We start from the raw sequence: 20749 nt of genomic DNA on the forward strand, positions 1-20749 counted from the left end.
AGTTCCCAGGTAGGTGGGTCTTAGAGGATAGTCTCCAGACAAGAAGCATCAGCATCACCCGAGAACTTGTTAGAAATGCAGATTACTGGACCCCCACCCCATTGAATTGAATCATAATCTCTAGAGATGGGGGCCTAACAAGCTGTCCAGGTGGTTGTGATGCCTGCTAAAATTTGAGGATCACTATCTTAAATTATATAGTTACCTTTCCTTTATCCAAACTGCTTTTTTAAAAAAATTTTTTTTTGTTTGTTTTATTTTATTTTATTATTATTTTTTATCCAAACTGCTTTAATGGATGGACTCAAATTACTGCAATCATACTTTGCGTTCCAACCTATAAATCATTTTTTAATGTCTAATAAGAAATTGGAAGTTTAAAATATGTCCTTTAGACCTATCTACCAACCTCTTTTATTTTATACAACTCTCATACTTGCACATCTACTGCATCCTGTCCCTCATTATATCTATAGATTTAGACATTTGATTACACCATGTGAAATGATTCTGAAGAGTTTCTTTAGTCCTTTCTAAGGAAAACACCAGGATCTAAATCATGTTGCAAGTGATAAGAAACCTCATTTGTTTTAAAAATGCATTATTTTTCTGATATTATCTCATGTTAGAAGAACAGATGCCATGGAAGTACAAGACTATGAAAAAGTAGCAATAATTTATTAACAAAGGACTGAAAAGAATAAAATATTTTCCCCTTTAATTTGATAGATCATTCCTGAGAACTTCAGTGTTTTCAGTTTGATCCAGGAAATGCGGACACAGAGGCCTTCATTAGTTCAAACTCAGGTATGAACTATAGTGAATGGATCAGAATGTGTGTCTGAGTCTTGCTCCATCTCTATGTTTAATGGTGAAGTATCCAAAACCAGCTGACTGCTCAGATATAGCACCAATTTACCATTAAGTACTCTAGAGTCCATTGCCATTTTCTCTAATTCTGAATATCCCAATATTTCTCCTGTATCCCTTGTCCTAGGTCAAATTCGTTTATTTTACTGTCTGTTCGGAAAATATTAAGACACATGTAATATTACTTACCTCCTTACAAGATGTTGTAAAACTATTCACCAAGCTATTTGACTTGCTGATTTGAAATAGCTAGGTCATGTTAACTTGAAATTTTGTAGTGATAAAATTTGTCTCTGAAAGCATAGAAAATCAGGGATTTGTAATTTCTACCTCAGGATGTGGTAACAGAATATGGAGAATTCAGTCTATGTGCTCATTTTAGAAACACTGAAAAATAAAAATAAAAACCATATTCCTATTACCTAGAGACAGCCACAGTTTCTCCTGATCCTTATTGTACAACTCTCATACTTGCACGTCTACTGCATACTTTAAAAAAACCATAATTACAACCACACTATATTTATGTATCACAATCTTTTAACCTACCCCGTATTGCCCACATGTGTTTACTCCATTAGGAATGGTCTTCCCTTCTCCTCATAGCCCAAATCTCACTGTCTACAATATTAATTTCACCCATATTTCTACACCAGTAATTTTACCCAATAGTTTTAGTTTTTCAAGTGGTCTCCATTTTTAATATAGAATTTAGAATTCATTCATCATTAAATGTTTATTGATGTTTATTAACAGGCACTTTTGTGTAATTTGTTAGAACTACTTTTGACTACTTAAATAGCAAGACCTTAAAGTGTTTAAAACACTTACAAATGAAGATGGAAACAGTTTTAGAGAGAAAACAACTGACAATGTCAATTCAGATATTTTAAGCTAGCAGCTGCAAATTGAAGGGAAAAAATAACGAGCTATTATAATGTAAAACTATTTGGCCTGCATAGGTTTTCCACTAATAGCTGGTGGAAAAAAAATAACTTTTCATGTGTTGACTGTAGGTGTTTTCTATATTCAACCTGTGAGGGAGAAGGCTTATGTGAAATGAAAGCATTAGCTGGTTTAATGCTGTCAGACTTGAAAGAAGGCTGCTCCATGTAAATGCATAAAGACTCCAAAAATATGAAACCTAGTTATATAAATTGCAATACTAATAAAACCATACCCCATTTTCAAAAACAAATTCCATTTCAGGCCTACTTTTAAGAGTTGGAAGACTGTTTTTCCTGACACTACTCTAACCAGGAAATGGCACTGTAACCAGATGAGAACTTCCTGTTTGATTTTTCTTTCTTAAAAAAAAGTTAGCCAGACGTGGTGGCTGATGCCTATAATCTCCACACTTCCTGAGGCAGGTGGATCACTTGAGCCCAGGAGTTCAAAACCAGCCTGGGCAACATAGTGAGACCCTGTATCTATAAAAAATACAATAATTAGCAGGGTATAGTGGCAGGTGCCTGCAGTTCCAACTTACTTGAGAGGCTGAGGTGGGAGGATCACTTGATCCTGGAGGTCGACGCTGCAGTAAGCCAAGATTGAGTCACTGCACTCCAGCCTGGGCAACACAGTGAAACCGTGTCTCAAAAAAAAAAAAAAAAAAAAAAATTTAAAGATTGTACTAATAGCTGTGTTGGATGATATAGACTCTGCATTTTTTCCTGCTAAAATTATCTTTGAAAAAAATTATTCTTTATTTATACAGAAATGAGTAAAGTGTCAGGGAAAAACCATCCAGATAAAAAGTAGGTCCAAAATCAAGTGCTTGAGCAGGTAGAGGCAAAAACAGAGTAGTAACTCATAAACCTTATAATATCAGAAGTCTAATTTCTCTATGGTGAAATCCTTTTGTAACCACAAATTTTCAAACCTTATTCAGTGCTTTACTTTTCTTTGGTATCTTTAATAGGATGAAATTTTAGCAACTTTATCTAAATGCACTGAATTAAGAGTGTGGAGATTAAATTTCTAAGCCAAGTCCTGGAAATTCCTTCTTAATGACCTTGGATAAACTGTTTGTAAATAGGTATAAGTGCCTATCTACTTTATAGAGCAATTGTGAAGACCAAATTAAAGCACAGATATTGAAGTTATCTATATATACACCAACCACTATCTCTTTTTCCAGAAAAGATGAAGGTGGTTTAGAAAAATCCATCTAGAATGAAATAAATTTTTTTAATGTAAGCAAGGAAAACAGAGGAATGATGGTGGAGAAAAAGATAAGGAAGTAGGCTTAGAACATAAAAGAAACAAGTCCTAAGATTCTTGAACATTAGTTAGAGGTGTATCAAATATTTAGCTATTTTCAGCAGCATAAAAGTGCTTTGAAATCTGAAGTGGACTACATAAGGCATTGTTATTAAGTTTAATAACATGCTGATGGTACTTTTGGGTTTGCTATATTAGGATTTGATTGGTGTTTATATTTCTAAAATCTGGTACTGTAGTTCACCAATTTTTGTTTTTGTTTTCATTTGTTCTGGGTTGTGATGCTCTTCAGGAACAATACGAACTGGTCTACAATGCTGTATTAGAACTATTTAAGAGACAGATGGATGTTATCAGCAATAAACATTCTGGAACAGAGGTAAAGTTTGAACTAGATATGTCAAAAAACTTTTCATACTTGCTTTTGGCCAAGGGATGTTAGATTAGTTGTAGAATTTATCTTTTGTCGCAACTAAATTGAGAATGTTAGGTGTGCATAGGGGTGCACTGAATATTTCCTGTGGAAAAGGACAAATTAATTTGATGTAATTTAACTTAAAAAATGAATCTCACTAGGCCTGGTAGCTCGAGCCTATAATCCTAGCACTTTGGGAGGTTGAGGTGGGTGGATCACCTGAGGTCAGGAGTTTAAGACCAGCCTGGCCAAAATGGTGAAACCCCATCTCCACACACACACACTCAAAAAAATTAGCTGGGAGTGGTGGGGCGTGCCTGTAGTCCCAGCTACTCTGGAGGCTAAGGCAGGAGGATTGCTTGAACCTGTGAGATGGAGTTGCAGTGTGCTGAAATGGCACCACCGCACTCCAGCCTGGGCAATAAAGTGAGACCTTGTCTCAAAGAGAAAAATTTAAAGATAATCTCTTGGCTGGGTGTGGTGGTTCGTGCCTGTAATCCCAGCACTTTGGAATACCAAGGTGGGAGGATTGCTTGAGCCTAGGTGTTTGAGACCAGCCTCGGCAATATAGCAATTGTCTCTACAAAAAAAAATTTTTTAAATGGCGAGGCAGGGTGGTTCATGCCTGTAATCCCAGCACTTTGGGAAGCTGAGGTGGGCAGATTGTCTGAGGTCAGAAGTTCAAAACCAGCCTGGTCAACATGGTGAAACCCCATCTCTACTAAAAATATAAAAATAAGCCGGGTGTGGTGGTGGTTGCCTGTAATCCCAGCTACCCAGGAGGCTGAGGCAGCAGAATCGCTTGAACCCAGGAGGTGGAGGTTGCAGTGAGCCAAGATTGTACCATTGCACTCCAGCTAGTAGAGTGTGATACCATGTATCTATATCTATATCTAGAGCCATGACTAAAAAAAAAGGCTATACAAAGAGATATAAGAAAACACACTATAGGTAAATAAAAATGGAATTCTAAAAAATACAGGAAAGAGAAAATGTCAGAAAAAAGAAAAAAGCAATGAGAAACAGAAGAGAAAACAAAAAAAATAAAATAGAATGAAACCTGACTATATCAATGATTACATTAAACATATAAGCCTAAATACACCAATATTTACTGGTGGTAGAGTGAATTGCCAGATTGACATAGATAATTATTTCTTTTTTTTCTTTTTTTTTTTTTAAGATGGGGTTTCACCATGATGGCCAGGCTGGTCTTGAACTCCTGACCTCAGGTGATCCACCCACCTTGGCCTCCCTAAATGTTAGGATTAAAGGCGTGAGCCACCGCGCCCGGCCCTGGCACAGATAATTAAAAAACAATTCAACTATATGTTGTCTTATGAGAAACTCACTTCAAATATATAAGAAGGCTAAAAACAAAGGAATAGAAAAAAATATATCATGTTAACATGAATCAAAGGAAAGCAGGCATGGCTATGTTAATATCAGATAAAGTAGACTTCAGAGCAAAGACAATTATCAGAGATAGGGAAAGACATTATATAATGATAAAAGGGTCAATCTGCCAGTAAGATATAACAGTCCTAAATGTACATGGACCAAACAATGAAGTGGCAAAATATGTGAAGAACTTAAAGGAGAGAAACAGATAATTCACAGTCATAGCCAGAGACTTCAATATTCTTCTTTCAACAATTTTGATAGAATTAGACAAAATCTAATTGACATTTATAGAACACTCTACCTAATAACATAGGAATACACATTTTTTTTTTTTTTTTGAGACAGTCTCACTCTGTCACCCAGGCTGAAGTACAGTGACATAATCTAGGCTCACTGCAACCTCCACCTCCCAGATTCAAGCGATTCTTCTGCCTCAGCCTCCCAAGTAGCTGGGACTACAGGTGCATGCCACCATGCCTGGCTAATTTTTGTATTTTTAGTAGAAACGGGGGTTTCATCATATTGGCCAGGCTAGTCTTGAACTCCTGATCTTGTTATCTGCCTACCCTGGCCTCCCAAAGCGCTGGGATTACAGGAGTGAGCTACTGTGCTTGGCCAAGAATACACCTTCTTTTAAAGTGCTCGTGGAAAATATATGTCAACATAGAATATATCCTGAGCCATAAAACAAACTTGAAAAAAAATTTAAAATTTAAATTAGGCTGGGAGCAGTGGCTCACACCTGTAATCCCAGCACTTTGGGAGGCCAAGGCGAGTGGATCACATGAGGTCAGAAATTTGAAACTACCTGGCCAGCCTGGCAAAACCCTGTCTCTACTATAATATACAAAAATTAGCCAGGTATGATAGTGGGCACCTGTAATCTCAGCTACTTGGGAGGCCGAGGAAGGAGAATCGCTTGAACCTGGGAGGCAGAGGTTTCAGTGAGCCGAGATGGAGTCACTGAACACCAGCCTGGCTGATAGAGCGAGACTGTCTCAAAACAAAACAAAAAAAAGAATTGAAATTATATAGAATATATTTTCTGACTACAATGGAATCAAATTAGAAATCAGTAACACAGACCAGGCATGGTGGCTCATGCCTGTAATCCCAGCACTTTGAGGGGCCAAGGTGGGAGGATTCCTTGAGGCCAGGAGTTCAAGACCATCCTGGGTAACACAGGGGGACCCTCGTCTCCACAAAAAATTAAAAACTCAGCCAGGTGTGATGGCATGTGCCTAGAGTTCCAGCTACTCGGGGGCTGAAGTGGAAGGACTGCTTGACCCTGGGAGGTCAAGGCTTCTGTAAACTGTGATTGTGCCACTGTATTCCAGCCTGGGTGACAGAGCAAGACCTTGTCTCAATAATAATAATAATAATAATAATAATAATGATAATTTAAAAAGAAAAAAAATCAGTAAGAGAAAGCTAACAGAAAAGTATCCAAATACTTGGAAATCAAACTACACTCGTCTAAATAATCCATTGGGTAAAAGGAAGTTTCAAAGGAAACAAAAAAAACACACTGAATTAAACAAAAATGAAAATACAACATATCAAAATTTATGAGACAGAAGCTATAGCAGTACTGAGAGGGAACTTTATAGCACTGAGTCCATACATTAGAAAACAGTAAAGGTTTCAGTAATCTAAATTCTTACTCCAAGAATATAGAAAAAGAAATAAAGAGCAGAAATCAATGAAATTAGAAAAAATAATAGAGAAAATCAGAATTGGTTTGGTTTTTTTGTTTGTTTGTTTTTGAAACAGAGTCTCACTCTGTCACCCAGGCTGGAACGCAGTGGCATGATCTTGGCTTACTGCAACCTCCACCTCCCAGGTTCAAGCAATTCCTCTGCCTCAGCCTCCCAAGTAGCTGGGACTACAGATGTGTGCCACCATGCCCAGCTAATTTTTGTATTTTTGTAGAGATGGGGTTTCACCATGTTGGCCAGGATGGTCTTGAACTCCTGAACTCAAGTAATCTGCCTGCCTCGGCCTTCCAAACTACTGGGATTACAGGCATGAGCCAGGGATCCCAGCCTGGTTTTTATTTTAAAGATCAGAAAATTGGTTCTTTAACAAGATCAATGAAATTGACAAACCTTTTTAAAAACTGACATAAAAAGAGAGAAAATAAAAATTACCAATATCAGGAATGAAATAGGAGCTATTGCTACAGGTCCTGTAGATATCGAATGGTAATAAAGGAATAGTATGAACATCTCTACACATGTAAATTTGCAACTTAGCTAAAATAGATTATTTTCTTTTTTATTTATTTTAATTTTTATTTTTTATAGAGACAGGGTCTCCTTATGTTGCCCAGGCTGATCTTGAACTCCTGGGCTCAGGGGATCCTCTTGCCTTGGGCCCCCAAGATGCTAAGATTACAGGCATGAGTCACCATACCTAGCCCAGAATGGATTATTTTCTCAAATGTAATCTACCACAATTCACTCTGCATGACATAGATAATTTGAATAGCCCACTTAGTGATTAGAAAAATTGAATTTGTAATTTTAAAACTCCAAAAAAAGAAATCTCCAGGCCCACATGGTTTCACCAGAGAATTCTATCAAATGGTTAAGGAAGAATTAACACGAATTTCATACAGTTTATACCAGGAAATAGAAGAGGAAGAGATACTGTTTGTGGTACGATATATCATTTAAATTTACTATTTTAGCCATTTTAAGTGTATAATACAGTGGCATTAAGTATATTTACAATGTTCAGTTACTATCACTGTTTCTGGAACTTTCATTATTCTAAACAGACACTCTGTATCTATTAAACAATAACTGCCCATTCTCCTCTCCCACTGGCCCCTGGCAATGATCATTTTACTTTCTTCTCTATGAATCTGACTATTATAGGTACCTGATATAGGTGGAATTATATAATATTTGTCCTTTTATGTCTGGCTTATTTCACTTAGCTTAATGTCCTCAAGGTTCATCCATGTTGTAATATGTGTCAAGATTTTCTTACCCATTAAGGCTGAATAATATTCCATTGTGTATGTTTATACACACACACACACACACGCACACACACACACACATTTTGTTTATCCATTCATCCATCAATGGGTACTCGAGTTCCTTCTACCTTCTGGTTGTTGTAATGCTGTGATGACCACGGGTGTACAAATATCTCTTTGTATCCTTGCTTTTAATTACTTTGAGTATAACCCAGAAGTGGAATTATAAGTGGTAATTCTGTGTTTAGTTTTTTTTTTTTTTAGAACAGTCATACTGTTTTCCATAGCATCTGTGCCAGTTTACATTCCCACCAACAGTACACAAGGGTTCCAATTTCTCTATATCCCGGTCAACACTTTTTATTTTCTGTTTTTTTGATGGTAGCCATCCTAATTAGGTGTAAAGTGGTATCTCATTGTGATTTTGACTTATATTTTCATAAGGGGATTAAACACCTTTCTGTGGTCTTGTTGGCCATTTGTATATCCTCTTTGGAAAAATGTGTCTTCAAGTCCTTTGCTCTCCCTCACTCACCACCCATTTTCCCCTTTTTTTTGAGACGGAGTTTCGCTCTTGTTGCCCAGACTGGAGTGCAATGGCACCATCTCGGCTCACCTTAACCTTCACCTCCTGGGTGCAAGCAATTATCCTGCCTCAGCCTCCGGAGTAGCTGGGATTACAGGAATGTACCCCCATGCCTGGCTAATTTTTTGTATTTTTAGTAGAGATGGGTTTTCTCCATGTTGGTCAGGCTGGTCTCAAACTCCTGACCTCAGGTGATGTGCCTGCCTCGGCTTCCCAAGGTGCTAGGATTACAGGCATGAGCCACTGTACCTGGCCAATCCCCCTTTTTTCTTTAGTCAGCATCTTGCCCTGTCATCCACGCTGAAGTCCAGTGGCATCATCATGGTTCACTGCAGCCTCGAACTCTGGGGCCTTAAGTGATCCTCCCACCTCAGCTCCTGAGTAGCTAGAACTATAAGTATGCACTACCACACGAAGCTAATTTTTTTAAAACTTTTTTTTAGATACAGGGTCTCATTATGTTGCCCAGGCTAGTCTTGAACTCCTGACCCCAAGAAATCCTCCCACCTCAAACTCCCTACTGGCTGGGACTACAAGCATGAGCCACTGTGCCCAGCTTTTGCTCATTTTTAAATTGAGGCTGGATGAGGTGGCTTACGCCTGTAATTCCAGCACTTTGGGAGGCCAAGGTGGGCAGATCACCTGAGGTTAGGAGTTCAACACCAGCCTGGCCAACATGGTGAAACCCCGTCTCTCCTAAAAAGACAAAAATTAGCTAGGTGTGGTGGCGTGTGCCTGTAATCCCAGCTACTTGGGAGGCTGAGGCAGGAGGATTGCTGGAACCCAGCAGGCAGAGGTTGCAATGAGCTGAGATCCCACCACTGCACTCTAGCCTGGGTGACAGAGTGACACTCTGTCTCAAAAAAAAAAAAAAAAATTTGAGTTGTTTACATGTTGTTGAGTTTTAGTTCTCTACATATTCTGGATATTGATCCCTTATCAGATATGTGATTTGCAAATGTTGTCTGCCATTCAGTCAATGGGTTGCCTTTTTACTCTGTTGATTTTGTCCTTTGGTGTGTAAAAGTTTTAAACCTCAATGAAGACCAGTTTTCCTATTTTTCTTTTGTTGTTTGTGCCTTTCGTGTCCTATCCAAGAAATCATTATCAAATCCAATCCAATGTCATGAAGCCTGCCCATTTTCTTATAAGACTTTTATATTTTACCTCTTATGTTTAGGTATTTGATCAATTTTTGAGTTAATTTCTGTATGTGCCAAGAGATAAAAGTCCAACTTCTTTTTTTTTTTTTTTTTTTTCTGAGACAGTGTTTCACTCTTGTTGCCCAGGCTGGAATGGCACAATCTTGGCTCACTGCAACCTCTGCCTACCGGGTTCAAGTGATTCTTCTGCCTCAGCCTCCAGAGTAGCTGGGATTACAGGCATGCGCCATCATGCCCGGATAATTTTGTAGTTTTAGTAGAGACTGGGTTTCTCCATGTTAGTCAGGCTGGTCTCCAACTCCTGACCTCAGGTGATCTGCCCGCCTCGGCCTCCCAAAGTGCTGGGATTACAAGCGTGAGCCACCTAGCCTGGCCCCAACTTCATTCTTTTGTATGTGGATATTCAGTTTCTCCCAGAACCATTTGTTGAAAACACTCCCCTTTCTCCGTTGAATGTTTTTGGCACCTTTGTCAAAAATCAATTGCTCACTATATGTGAATGTTTTTTTCTAGGCTCTGTATTCTATTCCATTGGTCTTTAGTCTGTATTATGCCAGTACCACATTGTTTTGAGTACTGCAGCTCTGTAGCAATTTTTGAAATCAGGTAGTGTGTCATCCAACTTTGTTCTTTTTCAAGATTGGTTTGACTATTCAGTGTCCCTTGAGATTCCATAAATTTTAGTCTGGTTTTTACACAAATTATGTAAAAATGCCATGGGCTTTTGATTAGAATTGCACTGTACCTATAGATCACTTTGAGTAGTAATGCTGTTAACAGTAGTAAATCTTCCACTCCTTGAACAGAGAATGTCTATTTATGTCTTGTTTAATTTCTTTCAGCAAGGCTTTATAGTTTGCAGTATACAAGTTTTTTGCCTCCTTGGTTAAATCTATTCTTAAGTATTTTATTCTTTGTGATGCCATTATAAATAGAACTATTTCCTTAATGTTCTTTTCAAATTGTTCATTGCTAATGTATAGAAATGCAACTTGTTTTGTGTGTTCATTTTATATCCTGTAACTTTGTTGAATTTGTTTATAAGCTCTAGCAGATTTTTTTGTGGAATCTCATATATAAGATCATGTCATCTGAGAATAGAGATAATTTTACTTCCTTTTTTTTTTTTTTTTTGAGATAGAGTCTCATTCTGTCACCCAGACTGGAGTGCAGTGGCACGATCTTGGCTCACTTCAACCTTTGCCTCCCGGGCTCAAGTAATTCTCCTGCCTCAGCCTCCTGAGTAGCTGGGATTACAGGTGTGCACCACCATGCCCAGCTAATTTTTGTATTTTTAGTACATATAGGATTTCACTATGTTGGCCAGGCTGGTTTTGAACTCCTGACCTCAAGGGATCCACCTGCCTCGGCCTCCTAAAGTGCTGGGATTACAGGCGTGAGCCACCGTGCCCAGCCTTTTTTTTCCAATTGGATGCCTTTTTTTCCTAGCCTAAGAAAAAAAATTACTTTAAAAAATTACTTTTGGTAGAACTTTAATACTATATTGAACAGAAGTGGTGAAAGTTGGCAATCTTGTCTTGTTCTTGATCTTAGGGGAAAAACTTTAAGTCTTTCACCATTGAATATAATGTTAGTTATGGGTTTTATATATGGCCTCTATTATGTTGAGAAAATTTCCTTATATTCCTATTTTGTTAAGTGATTTCAACATGAATTTTATCAAATGCTTTTTCTGCATCAATTGAGATGTTCAAAATGGATTTTAACATCTCTGAAATGAAGATATATTTTATAACCAATGGTATCTTAAGATTCTATGAACCACAGTAAAAAATTTCATAATGTGATAATTGCTATACAAAATAAAGATTGGGCTGGGCACAGTGGCTTACGCCTGTAATCTCAAAACTTTGGGAGGCCTAGGCAGGAGGATCACTAGGTCAAGAGATTGAGACCATCCTGGCTATCATGGTGAAACTCTGTCTCTACTAAAAATACAAAAATTAGCTAGGTGTGGTGGCATGTGCCTGTAGTCCCAGCTGCTCAGGAGCTGAGGCAGGAGAATCTCTTGAACCTGGAAGGTGGAGGTTGCAGTGAACCGAGATCGCACCACTGGACTCCAGCCTGGCAATAGAGAGACACTTTGTCTCAAAAATAAAAATAAAGGTTGGGAGGCTGAGGTGAGAACAGCACTTGAACCCAGGAGACTGAGGCTGCAGTGAGCCATGTTTGTGCCACTGCACTCTAGCCTGGATAACAGAACAAGAACCTGTCTTAATTTTAAAAAAGACTGAAGCCAGGCACTGTGGTACACACCTATAGTGTCCCAGCTACTTGGGAGGTTGAGGCAGGAGGACTGCTTATGCCTAGGAGTTTGAGGCCAGACTGGGCAATATAGAGAGGCCCTGTCTCTTAAAAAAGAAGATTGAGTGTGGCTGGGTAGGGGCAGAAGTGTGATTTTAGGTTGGGTGATCAGGGAAGATTTCCTTATGCAGATGACAGTTAAGCAGAGATCTAATTACTTAGAAAAAGCTAGGCATGCAAAATTTGGAGCAAAAATATATTAATCAGGGAAAAAAGTAAGTATAAAAGCCTTGACTTGGAAATAAGTTTGGCATGCTAAGTAATGGCAAGAAAATCAGTATACCTGGAGCATAGTGAGAAGGAAAAGAGTAGAACAAGATGAAATAGGTCCAGAGACCTATTAAGTACCTATAAAGGGCTGAGACGCTGAGATATCTAAAGGAAGAGTGTTTTTGAGACTGAAATTACCCACTAAAGAACATTTTAAAAACTCCCACATTTGAAAAGATGATGATATATGCAAATCCTTTCTAGTTTCTATAACACTATTAATCCTTTATTCTGGTCATCTCAGTATATGAACAAGTTCTTGCTGAGTTCAATATTTTGGAAGCTAATCTAACCCTTTCATGAATTATTTTAAATATTTATATTTCCTGAAAAATTACTTTTCAGCCTTCTAAATATTAAAATATCTTATTCACATTGCTTCACTAAAAACCAGCCTCTGACTTATTTCTTTTAAAGAGTCAAGCAAAGTATTCTATTCCTGAGCAAAATCACACTCTCCAAGCAGACTCTTACTCTCCTAATTTACCAAAAAGGTGAGTACAATTTTGTATACCTAAACGTTGACTAATTGTGTCTGGGAGATGAATCTCATACTTATGCATCATTGTGATGCTAGGAAGAGGCCTGTTTGGGGTATGGTATCATCATTATGCCTTCTTTTTGTTTTAGTACCATAAAGGCAGCAAAAATGATAGACCAAAAGAGCAAACAAAGGACAGAAAAGGAAAGCACAGAATCTTCTTCCTTTGACCTTAGGACTTCTGAAAAAAGTGCAGAGGAAGAGCTAGTTTTGCACCCTACTAAATCAAGCACTTCTTTTGACTTTCTGGAGCTAAATTATGGTTTCAACAAAAATGCTGACACAACCATGAAATGGCAGACAAAGGCATTTCCAACAGTTGGGGAACCTCTTCAGAAGCATCAAAGTTTAGATTTGGGCTCTATTTTGTTTGAAGCATGTTCTAATTCTAAACCTGTAAATGCAGCAGGAAGATATTTTAATTCAAAGGTGCCAATAACACGGACCAAATCAACTCCTTTTGAATTGATACAGCAGAGAGAAACCAAGGAGGTGGACAGCAAGGAAAATTTTTCTTACTTGGAATCTCAACCACAGGATTCTTGTTTTGTAAAGATGCAGGCTCAAAAAGTAATGCATGTTTCTTCAGCAGAACTGAATTATGCACTGCCGTATGAATCTAAGCACCAAGTATGTAACGCCTCTAATGTAAAGCACTGTGACTCTAGTGCTCTTGGTGTATATTCTTACATATCTTTAGTGGAAGATCCTTATTTTTCAACATTGCCTCCAAGTGGTACCGGTTCTAAGATGTCTCTTGATTTACCTGAGAAGCAAGATGGAACTGTTTTGCCCTGTTCTTTGTTGCCAACATCCTCTACATCCCTCTTTTCTTGTTACAATTCACATGATTCTTTATCACTGAATTCTCCAACCAATATTCCCCCACTACTGAACCAAGAGTCAGCTGTAGTAGGTAAGTTATTTTTTAAAGTTTGTATAGAATTTTAGGTTTCACTTTGTTTCTACAGAATATTTGGTTTCTTTTCATCTTCCCTCTTCTTCTCTGCTTCCCTTTCTTCTTCCTGCTACTCCTCAAATAAATAAATTCTGGGAGTGTTTTAATGATGTACTAAGTTGAAAATAGCAACATCAAACATGTAATATTCCATGAAACAGGCAGCAATGGAGGCAATCAAGATCTGGTACAGGATCTGTACCAACAGGAGTACTTCTCAAGAAGGCAAGCCTCATTCCTAGAAATGTATATGAAAGGCCCACAATTTACTGTTTTTCAAAAATATTTTTTGAAACAGAATCTCACTATGTTGCCCAGGCTTGAGTGCAGTGGTATGAACATTGCTCATTGCAGCCTTGATGTCCTGGGCTCAAGCGATCCTCCCACCTCAGCCTCCCGAGTAGCTGGGACCACAGGGACACGCCATCATGCCCAGCTAATTTTTCTTTTTTTAGAAAGTGGGTCTTGCTATGTTGCCCAGGCTGTTCTTGAACATCTGGCTTCAAGCAATCCTCCCACCTTGGCCTCCCAAAGTGCTAGGATTACAGGTGCAAGCCACCACACCTAGCTTCAGAATTTACTCCTAACATATAGAACCAGCTTGCAAAAGAAGAGCAGAAAAAAATTTGATCAATAGCACCACATGGCCACCCAGAATTTTTGTTACACAATTATGTGGCTATAATGAGTTGAACATATTGCTAAAAATTGAATTCTCTTCCTGTAGGAGTTGGAAGAGGACAACCTGATTTCTTGCCCTTTTGTAGTAATTTAGTAGTTGAGAATACATGTTTAGTATTTTGTGAAAAATTCTATCTTATGTATGCCTTTACTTTCATGTTTTATCTCTTTTATAATTCTGCATTTTTGTATATAATGCATATTGTTCTGTTTTACTGATTAGTTTGAAAGTAGAAATGAGCATCCTGTGATGATTGCAATAATTTGATGTGGAAGATAATGAGGGAAAGCAAAGAACAAGTTTAACTCCTTACGTATATCATCAAATAATTTATAAAGCACATTCTACATAGATAGGAGGTGGAGAAAACTTTTGCTCTGTAACATTATTTATTGTAGAGTTTCTTAATAAATAGATGTGTAGATCATTTATAACTTTGTTGCAAAAATATTTTATCTGGATCTAAGAAGGTCCTTCTGTGATAAGATTATTTTATACATTTTTAAACATTTAAATGTATTTTCTTTTCCTAGATACTCAAAATACCTTAGACTTCTCTGAGCATCTGCAGCATTAAAAAACAAATCCTTATTTTTAACGGATTATAAAAATATCATCATGTGCCATCTGGTGGCAGTTTCTTATAATAGCATTTAAAATGTTTAATAAAAACTCTTGAATGTATAGAAATACAGAAAACAATCCTATACTATTGTTTTGTAAAACAGAAAAATGCCCATATTCTTGGATTTTGTATATACTGAAGAAATACTAAAATTTTTATGTTTTAATTAATGTATAACTGAACCTTTGACATGTCAAAGCACTTTATAATGCTTTATTGTATAGTCTATGTAAAACAAAAGGAGTTATGTAAAAGATAATTCAAAGCTTCCAAAATTAATATGTTTTATGTTAACTGACATCCTGTGACTCAATCAAAACATTTTTGAGCTTTTAAAACAAACAATAAATTTTGAAGAATAAGCAAAAACCTCCTGAGTTTGTACCTTAAGAGAATTTATTTTGCTTTTTCCTTGAATGAACAAGTGTCAACTTACTGATAATGGTGGTTCAATGGAATTTAAATATAAATTATGGTAAATGTATATTTAATAGTAGAATATAAAAATTTCCTTCGGATTGTTCTAATTAACAATTGTTACCATATTTCTGACATTTTGGATAGCAACTGCTCCAAGGATAGATGATGAAATCCCCCCTCCACTTCCTGTACGGACACCTGAATCATTTATTGTGGTTGAGGAAACTGGTGAGTACAGTTCAGTAAGTATAAAATAAAGTGTGGTTCGGACATGGTGGCTCATGCCTTTAATTCCAGCACTCTGGGAGGCTGATGTGGGAGCCTTGAGTTCAAGGAGTTCATTGAGGCCAGAAGTTCAAGACTAGCCTGGGCTACATGGTGAGATCTCATCTCTAAAAAAACATTTTTTTTTTTAAATTTAGCAGAGCAATGGCAGCATGCACATGTAGTCCCAACTACTAGGGAAGTGGAGGTGAGAGGATCACTTGAGCCCAGGAGTTGGGGGCTGCAGTGAGCCATGATTGTGCCACTGCACTCCAGTCTGGGTGACAGAGTGAGACCCTGTCTCAAAAAATAAAATAAAGTATGAATTAACTAGATTTCTTCTCAGATCCTTTCAATGTTTTATGTACTATTTGCTGAGCAACATTTGATTTCTTAAAGAAAACTACTCCTAAGAACTGAACCACATTCACTTTCTTCCAGGAGAATTCTCACCAAATGTTCCCAAATCCTTATCTTCGGCTGTGAAGGTAAAAATTGGAACATCACTGGAATGGGGTGGAACATCTGGACCAAAGAAATTTGATGACTCTGTGAGACTTAGACAAAGCAAGGTCAATAATTTTTTTATGGCTCTGTTAATTTAGATTCAATAGACTACAGATCTACTCCTTATATTTTTAATACCCATCATTCAATAAATCCTAAGCACATACTACATATCAAACAATGTGCTAGAGGACGTTGGGATAAAAAAGATGTATAGGACACAATTCTTGCCTGTAAGAAGCTTCTTGTCTAGTAGTAGAAATATAGGATGTGTACACATCTTTATTTTTGCCTATATTTACTATAGCAAGGCCAATATAATTGATGTCATATGAAAGATAAAGAATTTCAAGTGTGGGAGATGCCTCCAGGTTGGAAGTGATCAAGGAAGATTTAGTGAAGAGGAAACATTTGAGCTGATTCTTGAAGGATAGTTAAGGCAAAAATAAATGTTTCATACTTAAGTAGGAAGCTTGTTCACTATAGTCATTTGGTAGGCTGTATCATGTTAGCTGTGACAATATGTTACAGAGAATGACAGGTGTGCATATTAAGATAAACCTTTTAGAATAGTGTGTCCTGCTTCTGGAGGAAAGTGTATCTAAAAATGTTATACATTTCTATGTATTCTGTGAACCAATTCTCTTAAAATTTGAGAGATCAGAAAAATAATTAAACATTTTCAAGAACATACAATTGCAAAGCTGATAGGCAAATATTATCTGCCTTTTAAATTATAATTCTAACATACTAGTAATCATTATTATCATTAATAATAGGCACACATATTTATCTTAACAACTCCCAGAGGAAAGAACACTCTTTCCAATGTTATGAAGCAACTTCAATTTCTGCAACTTACCTCTAAATTTTCAGGGAATTTTTTTTTTTTTTTTCCTTTGAGATAGTCTTGCTCTGTCATCAGGCTGGAGTGCAGTGGTGTGATCTTGGCTCACTGCAACCCCTGCCTCCCAGGTTCAAGCGATTCTCCTGCCTCAGCCTTTCAAGCAGCTGGGACTACAGATGCGCACCACCACACCCAGCTAATTTTTGTATTTTTCGTAAAGACAGGGTTTCACCATGTTGGCCAGGATGGTCTCGATCTCTTGACCTCGTGATCCACCCACCTCGGCCTCCCAAAGTACTGGGATTACAGGCGTAAGCCACTGCACCTGGCCAGGGAAATGTTTTAGGTGGAACAGAAATAAGTCAGAAGGGGATCAACTTAGGACTAACTGCCATGGTTTATAAAAATCATTGTAAGAGTGAAGGACACTATTTCATAATTCAGCACACTTACAAATTAGGAAAAATAGGGTCTATATTTTAAAACTATCTGAAATATAATTTCAAAGATGCCATTTTTTGCTTTGAATTTGTTTAATTTGTATACATATTCTTCTTTCACTTTTCCTTTCTTTTTTTCTTTTAGAGTGTAAAATTTCGAAGTCCTAAATCAGGTAAAAATTTCTCTTGGCTTTAAATGACATTTAGCTCTAAGATTCTAATAAAGGTTCATTAAGTTTAGAGTAATTCACCTCATGAAGTTACTTGGTTCCCATAATAGCCTCCAGTATTTATTGATTTATTTCTGGTTTTCCCAGACTAGAAGTTTTGTTAAAAGCAAGGTGAAGACAAGATTTTAGAATTCTGCTCCTTAATATATAACCATTTAAAAACTATTTCAGAGAGAAGCTTTTAAAATTTTGCAGCATTTCCATTATATAGATGTTTCCACTGTTAACAGTGTGATTCAAAAAATTATTTCTGGCCACGTAGTTCTTTAATTTGCTGTTGCCTCTCCAGTACTTTCCTGAGCTTTGCCTTTTATGCATTGAAGAACAAATTAATTTGATAATGTAAACTTTGTTTACATTATCACAAGTGGTAGTTGCCCTTAACATATTTATTCATATTATCATATTATTCAAACACATAAACAGATAACATAAAGGTTAAAAAACATAGGCTTTGCCAGGAGTTTGAGGCTGCAGTGAGCTATGATGGCACCACTGCACCCAGCCTGGATGACAGAGCAAGATGATGTCTCTAAAAAACATGATAACAGGCTGGGCGCGGTGGCTCACGCCTATAATCCTAGCACTTTGAGAGACCAAGTTTAAGAGATCGAGACCATCCTGGCCAACATGGTGAAAACCCATCTCTACTAAAAATACAAAAATTAGCTGGGCATGGTGGTGTGCACCTGTAGTCCCAGCTACTCTGGAGGCTGAGGCAGGAGAATTGGTTGAACCTGGGAGGTGGAGGTTGCACTGAGCTGAGATCTCGCCACTGGACTCCAGTCTGGTGACAGAGCAAGACTCCATCATGAAACAAAACAAAACAAAACCCCTCCCAAAAATGTAACACAAATATGGGCTTTAGAGTCAGATAGACTTTAAGTTAAACCCCCAGTCTATGAAGAATTATCAAATGTGTAACCTTGTACCTACTTTCTCTATCTGCTTTTCTCATTTATAAAAGGAGAATAATAGAATCCCTTAGATAATTTTTATGAGGATTAAATAAGATAATGCCATAAAGCTTTTAGCCCAGTGCTTGTCAAATAAATACTCCTTAAATTTTATAAATTATAATTTTTATTAATCATTAAATGAGCATTTTACTAAGCAACTTCTGTGTACCTTACACAGTGTTAGAATAGGCAGGATATATAAGAAAGAGTACTACTTAATGCTTATATTCAAATGTAGATAAAATTAATACTCACATGGAACCACTAAGTGATAATCTGTGTGGCACTGGCTATAATCACCAGGAATCTGGAAAAACAGGATGCTATAACTGGAGTGGTTTGGAAAAGCTTTGCTGAGTAGAAGAAAGAACTTTAAATAATTTCTATAGACAGCAAAAAGGAGGGAATTCCAGCAACAGGGATCACCCTAACAGTGACTCAAAGGTAGAAATGTGCATGATGCATATGGAGAGTAGGTTATTTTTTATTTTATTTTATTTTTTAAGACGGCTTTTCGCTCTTGTTGCCCAGGCTGGAGTGCCATGGTGCAATCTCGGCTCACGACAACCTCCACCTCCCGGGTTCAAGCAGTTCTCTTGCCTCAGCCTCCCAAGTAGCTGGGATTACAGGCATGCCCCACCACGCCTAGCTAATTTTGTATTTTTAGTAGAGATGGGGGTTTCTCCATGTTGGTCAGGCTGGTCTCAAACTCCTGACCTCAGGTGATCTGCCTGCTTTGGCCTCCCAAAGTGCTGGGATTACAGGTGTGAGCCACCATGCCCAGCTGAGTAATTTATTTTTTATTGCAATAGATATTCTAGTTTGTGAAATATAGAAATTAAATTTGGGCAAATAAGATGTGGAGCAAGATTCTGAAGGACTTATAAAAGCTAGTCAGATGAAATATCCAGGATAGACAGATCCATAAAGACAGAAGCAGATTAGTGATTGCCAGGAGCCAAGGGAAAGAGGAAAATAGGAAGTGACAACTTAATGGGTGCAGAGTTTCCTTCTAGGGTGATGAAAATGTACTGGAACTAAATAGTGGTGATGGTTGTACAGTACTGTGAATATGCTAAATGTCACTAATGGCAAATCTTATGTATATTTTACCACATACACCCAAAGTTAGGCAGAAGAATTTAGATTTAATGCAGTAAATAACAGGCGTTATGGGTTCTTTGTCAGGGGAGTATTAAGATGAAATGGTATTTTAGGGAGATATTTACTAGAAGATTGTTAACGAACAACTTTAGTTTTCAGAATACTCCTAACAGCAAACTAGGAGATAATGAACTACTTCAGAGTAGTTATTAAGTATTTATTAAATGTCTATTGTGTATGCCAGTTATTTTATTAGGTGCTAGGAATAAGTACTGTACTTTTGTGTATTACCCAGCATGTGAGAAATAAGACTATTGATAAGACAAACTCTAAGAACTAAACAAACCTAATGACCAATGACATGTGAACCTCTCGTACTTTACTGCATTTTCATTTTCAAAAGGAATTAATATAATAATAATACTCAGCACTATACAATGAGATGCTTATGTCGGTAGAATACCATCCATATTTTGAGAAATTTACATCATGGGAGAATATGTCAGTTATTGAAAATCTTCATTTTATGGAAAATTTCAAATACACATTTAAAACCTAGAATGATAGCATTATCACACCAATAAAATTAATAATAATTCCTTAACAGTAACTAATATCCAGACTGTTCAGTTTTTAATTGTCTCAAAAATGTCTTTTTACAGTTGGTTTATTCAAATCTGAATTCAAACAGAATGTAAACATTGCATTTGGTTTATATGTTTGTCTTCTTAAATCTGTCTTGAAATCTGTAACAGTTCTTTCTTTATATTTTCTTTTAAAATATATAATAGTTCTCCTTTCTATACTTTTTCACACCATTTATTTGTTGAAGATCGTTGGTCATTTGTCTTAAAAGACTGCTTAACATTCTGGATTTGGCTAATTGTATCATGATGGTTTTATTTAACATGTTCCCCTATCCCCAAC

The 20749-nt window shown here is 37.1% G+C and overlaps 1 protein-coding gene across 3 annotated transcripts in view; it reads left to right on the forward strand.

The window, feature by feature from the left end:
- PTPN22 (protein tyrosine phosphatase non-receptor type 22) overlaps positions 1–20749 on the forward strand; it is a 54097-nt gene that overhangs the window by 19625 nt on the left and 13723 nt on the right. The window contains exons 10-16 of one of the 3 annotated variants that reach the window (XM_064372681.1): positions 730–807; positions 3386–3472; positions 12663–12739; positions 12876–13702; positions 15616–15699; positions 16177–16307; positions 17675–17702. In XM_064372681.1, the coding sequence (XP_064228751.1) occupies positions 730–807; positions 3386–3472; positions 12663–12739; positions 12876–13702; positions 15616–15699; positions 16177–16307; positions 17675–17702 (1312 nt within the window). The remainder of the gene's footprint in view (positions 1–729; positions 808–3385; positions 3473–12662; positions 12740–12875; positions 13703–15615; positions 15700–16176; positions 16308–17674; positions 17703–20749) is intronic. The other 2 variants (XM_064372682.1, XM_064372683.1) reach the window with 2 other exon arrangements.

This window comes from Aotus nancymaae, unplaced genomic scaffold (assembly GCF_030222135.1).
Source record: "Aotus nancymaae isolate 86718 unplaced genomic scaffold, 86718_ANA_hifiasm-v0.15.2.pri h1tg000007l, whole genome shotgun sequence".
Lineage (NCBI taxonomy): Eukaryota > Metazoa > Chordata > Mammalia > Primates > Aotidae > Aotus > Aotus nancymaae.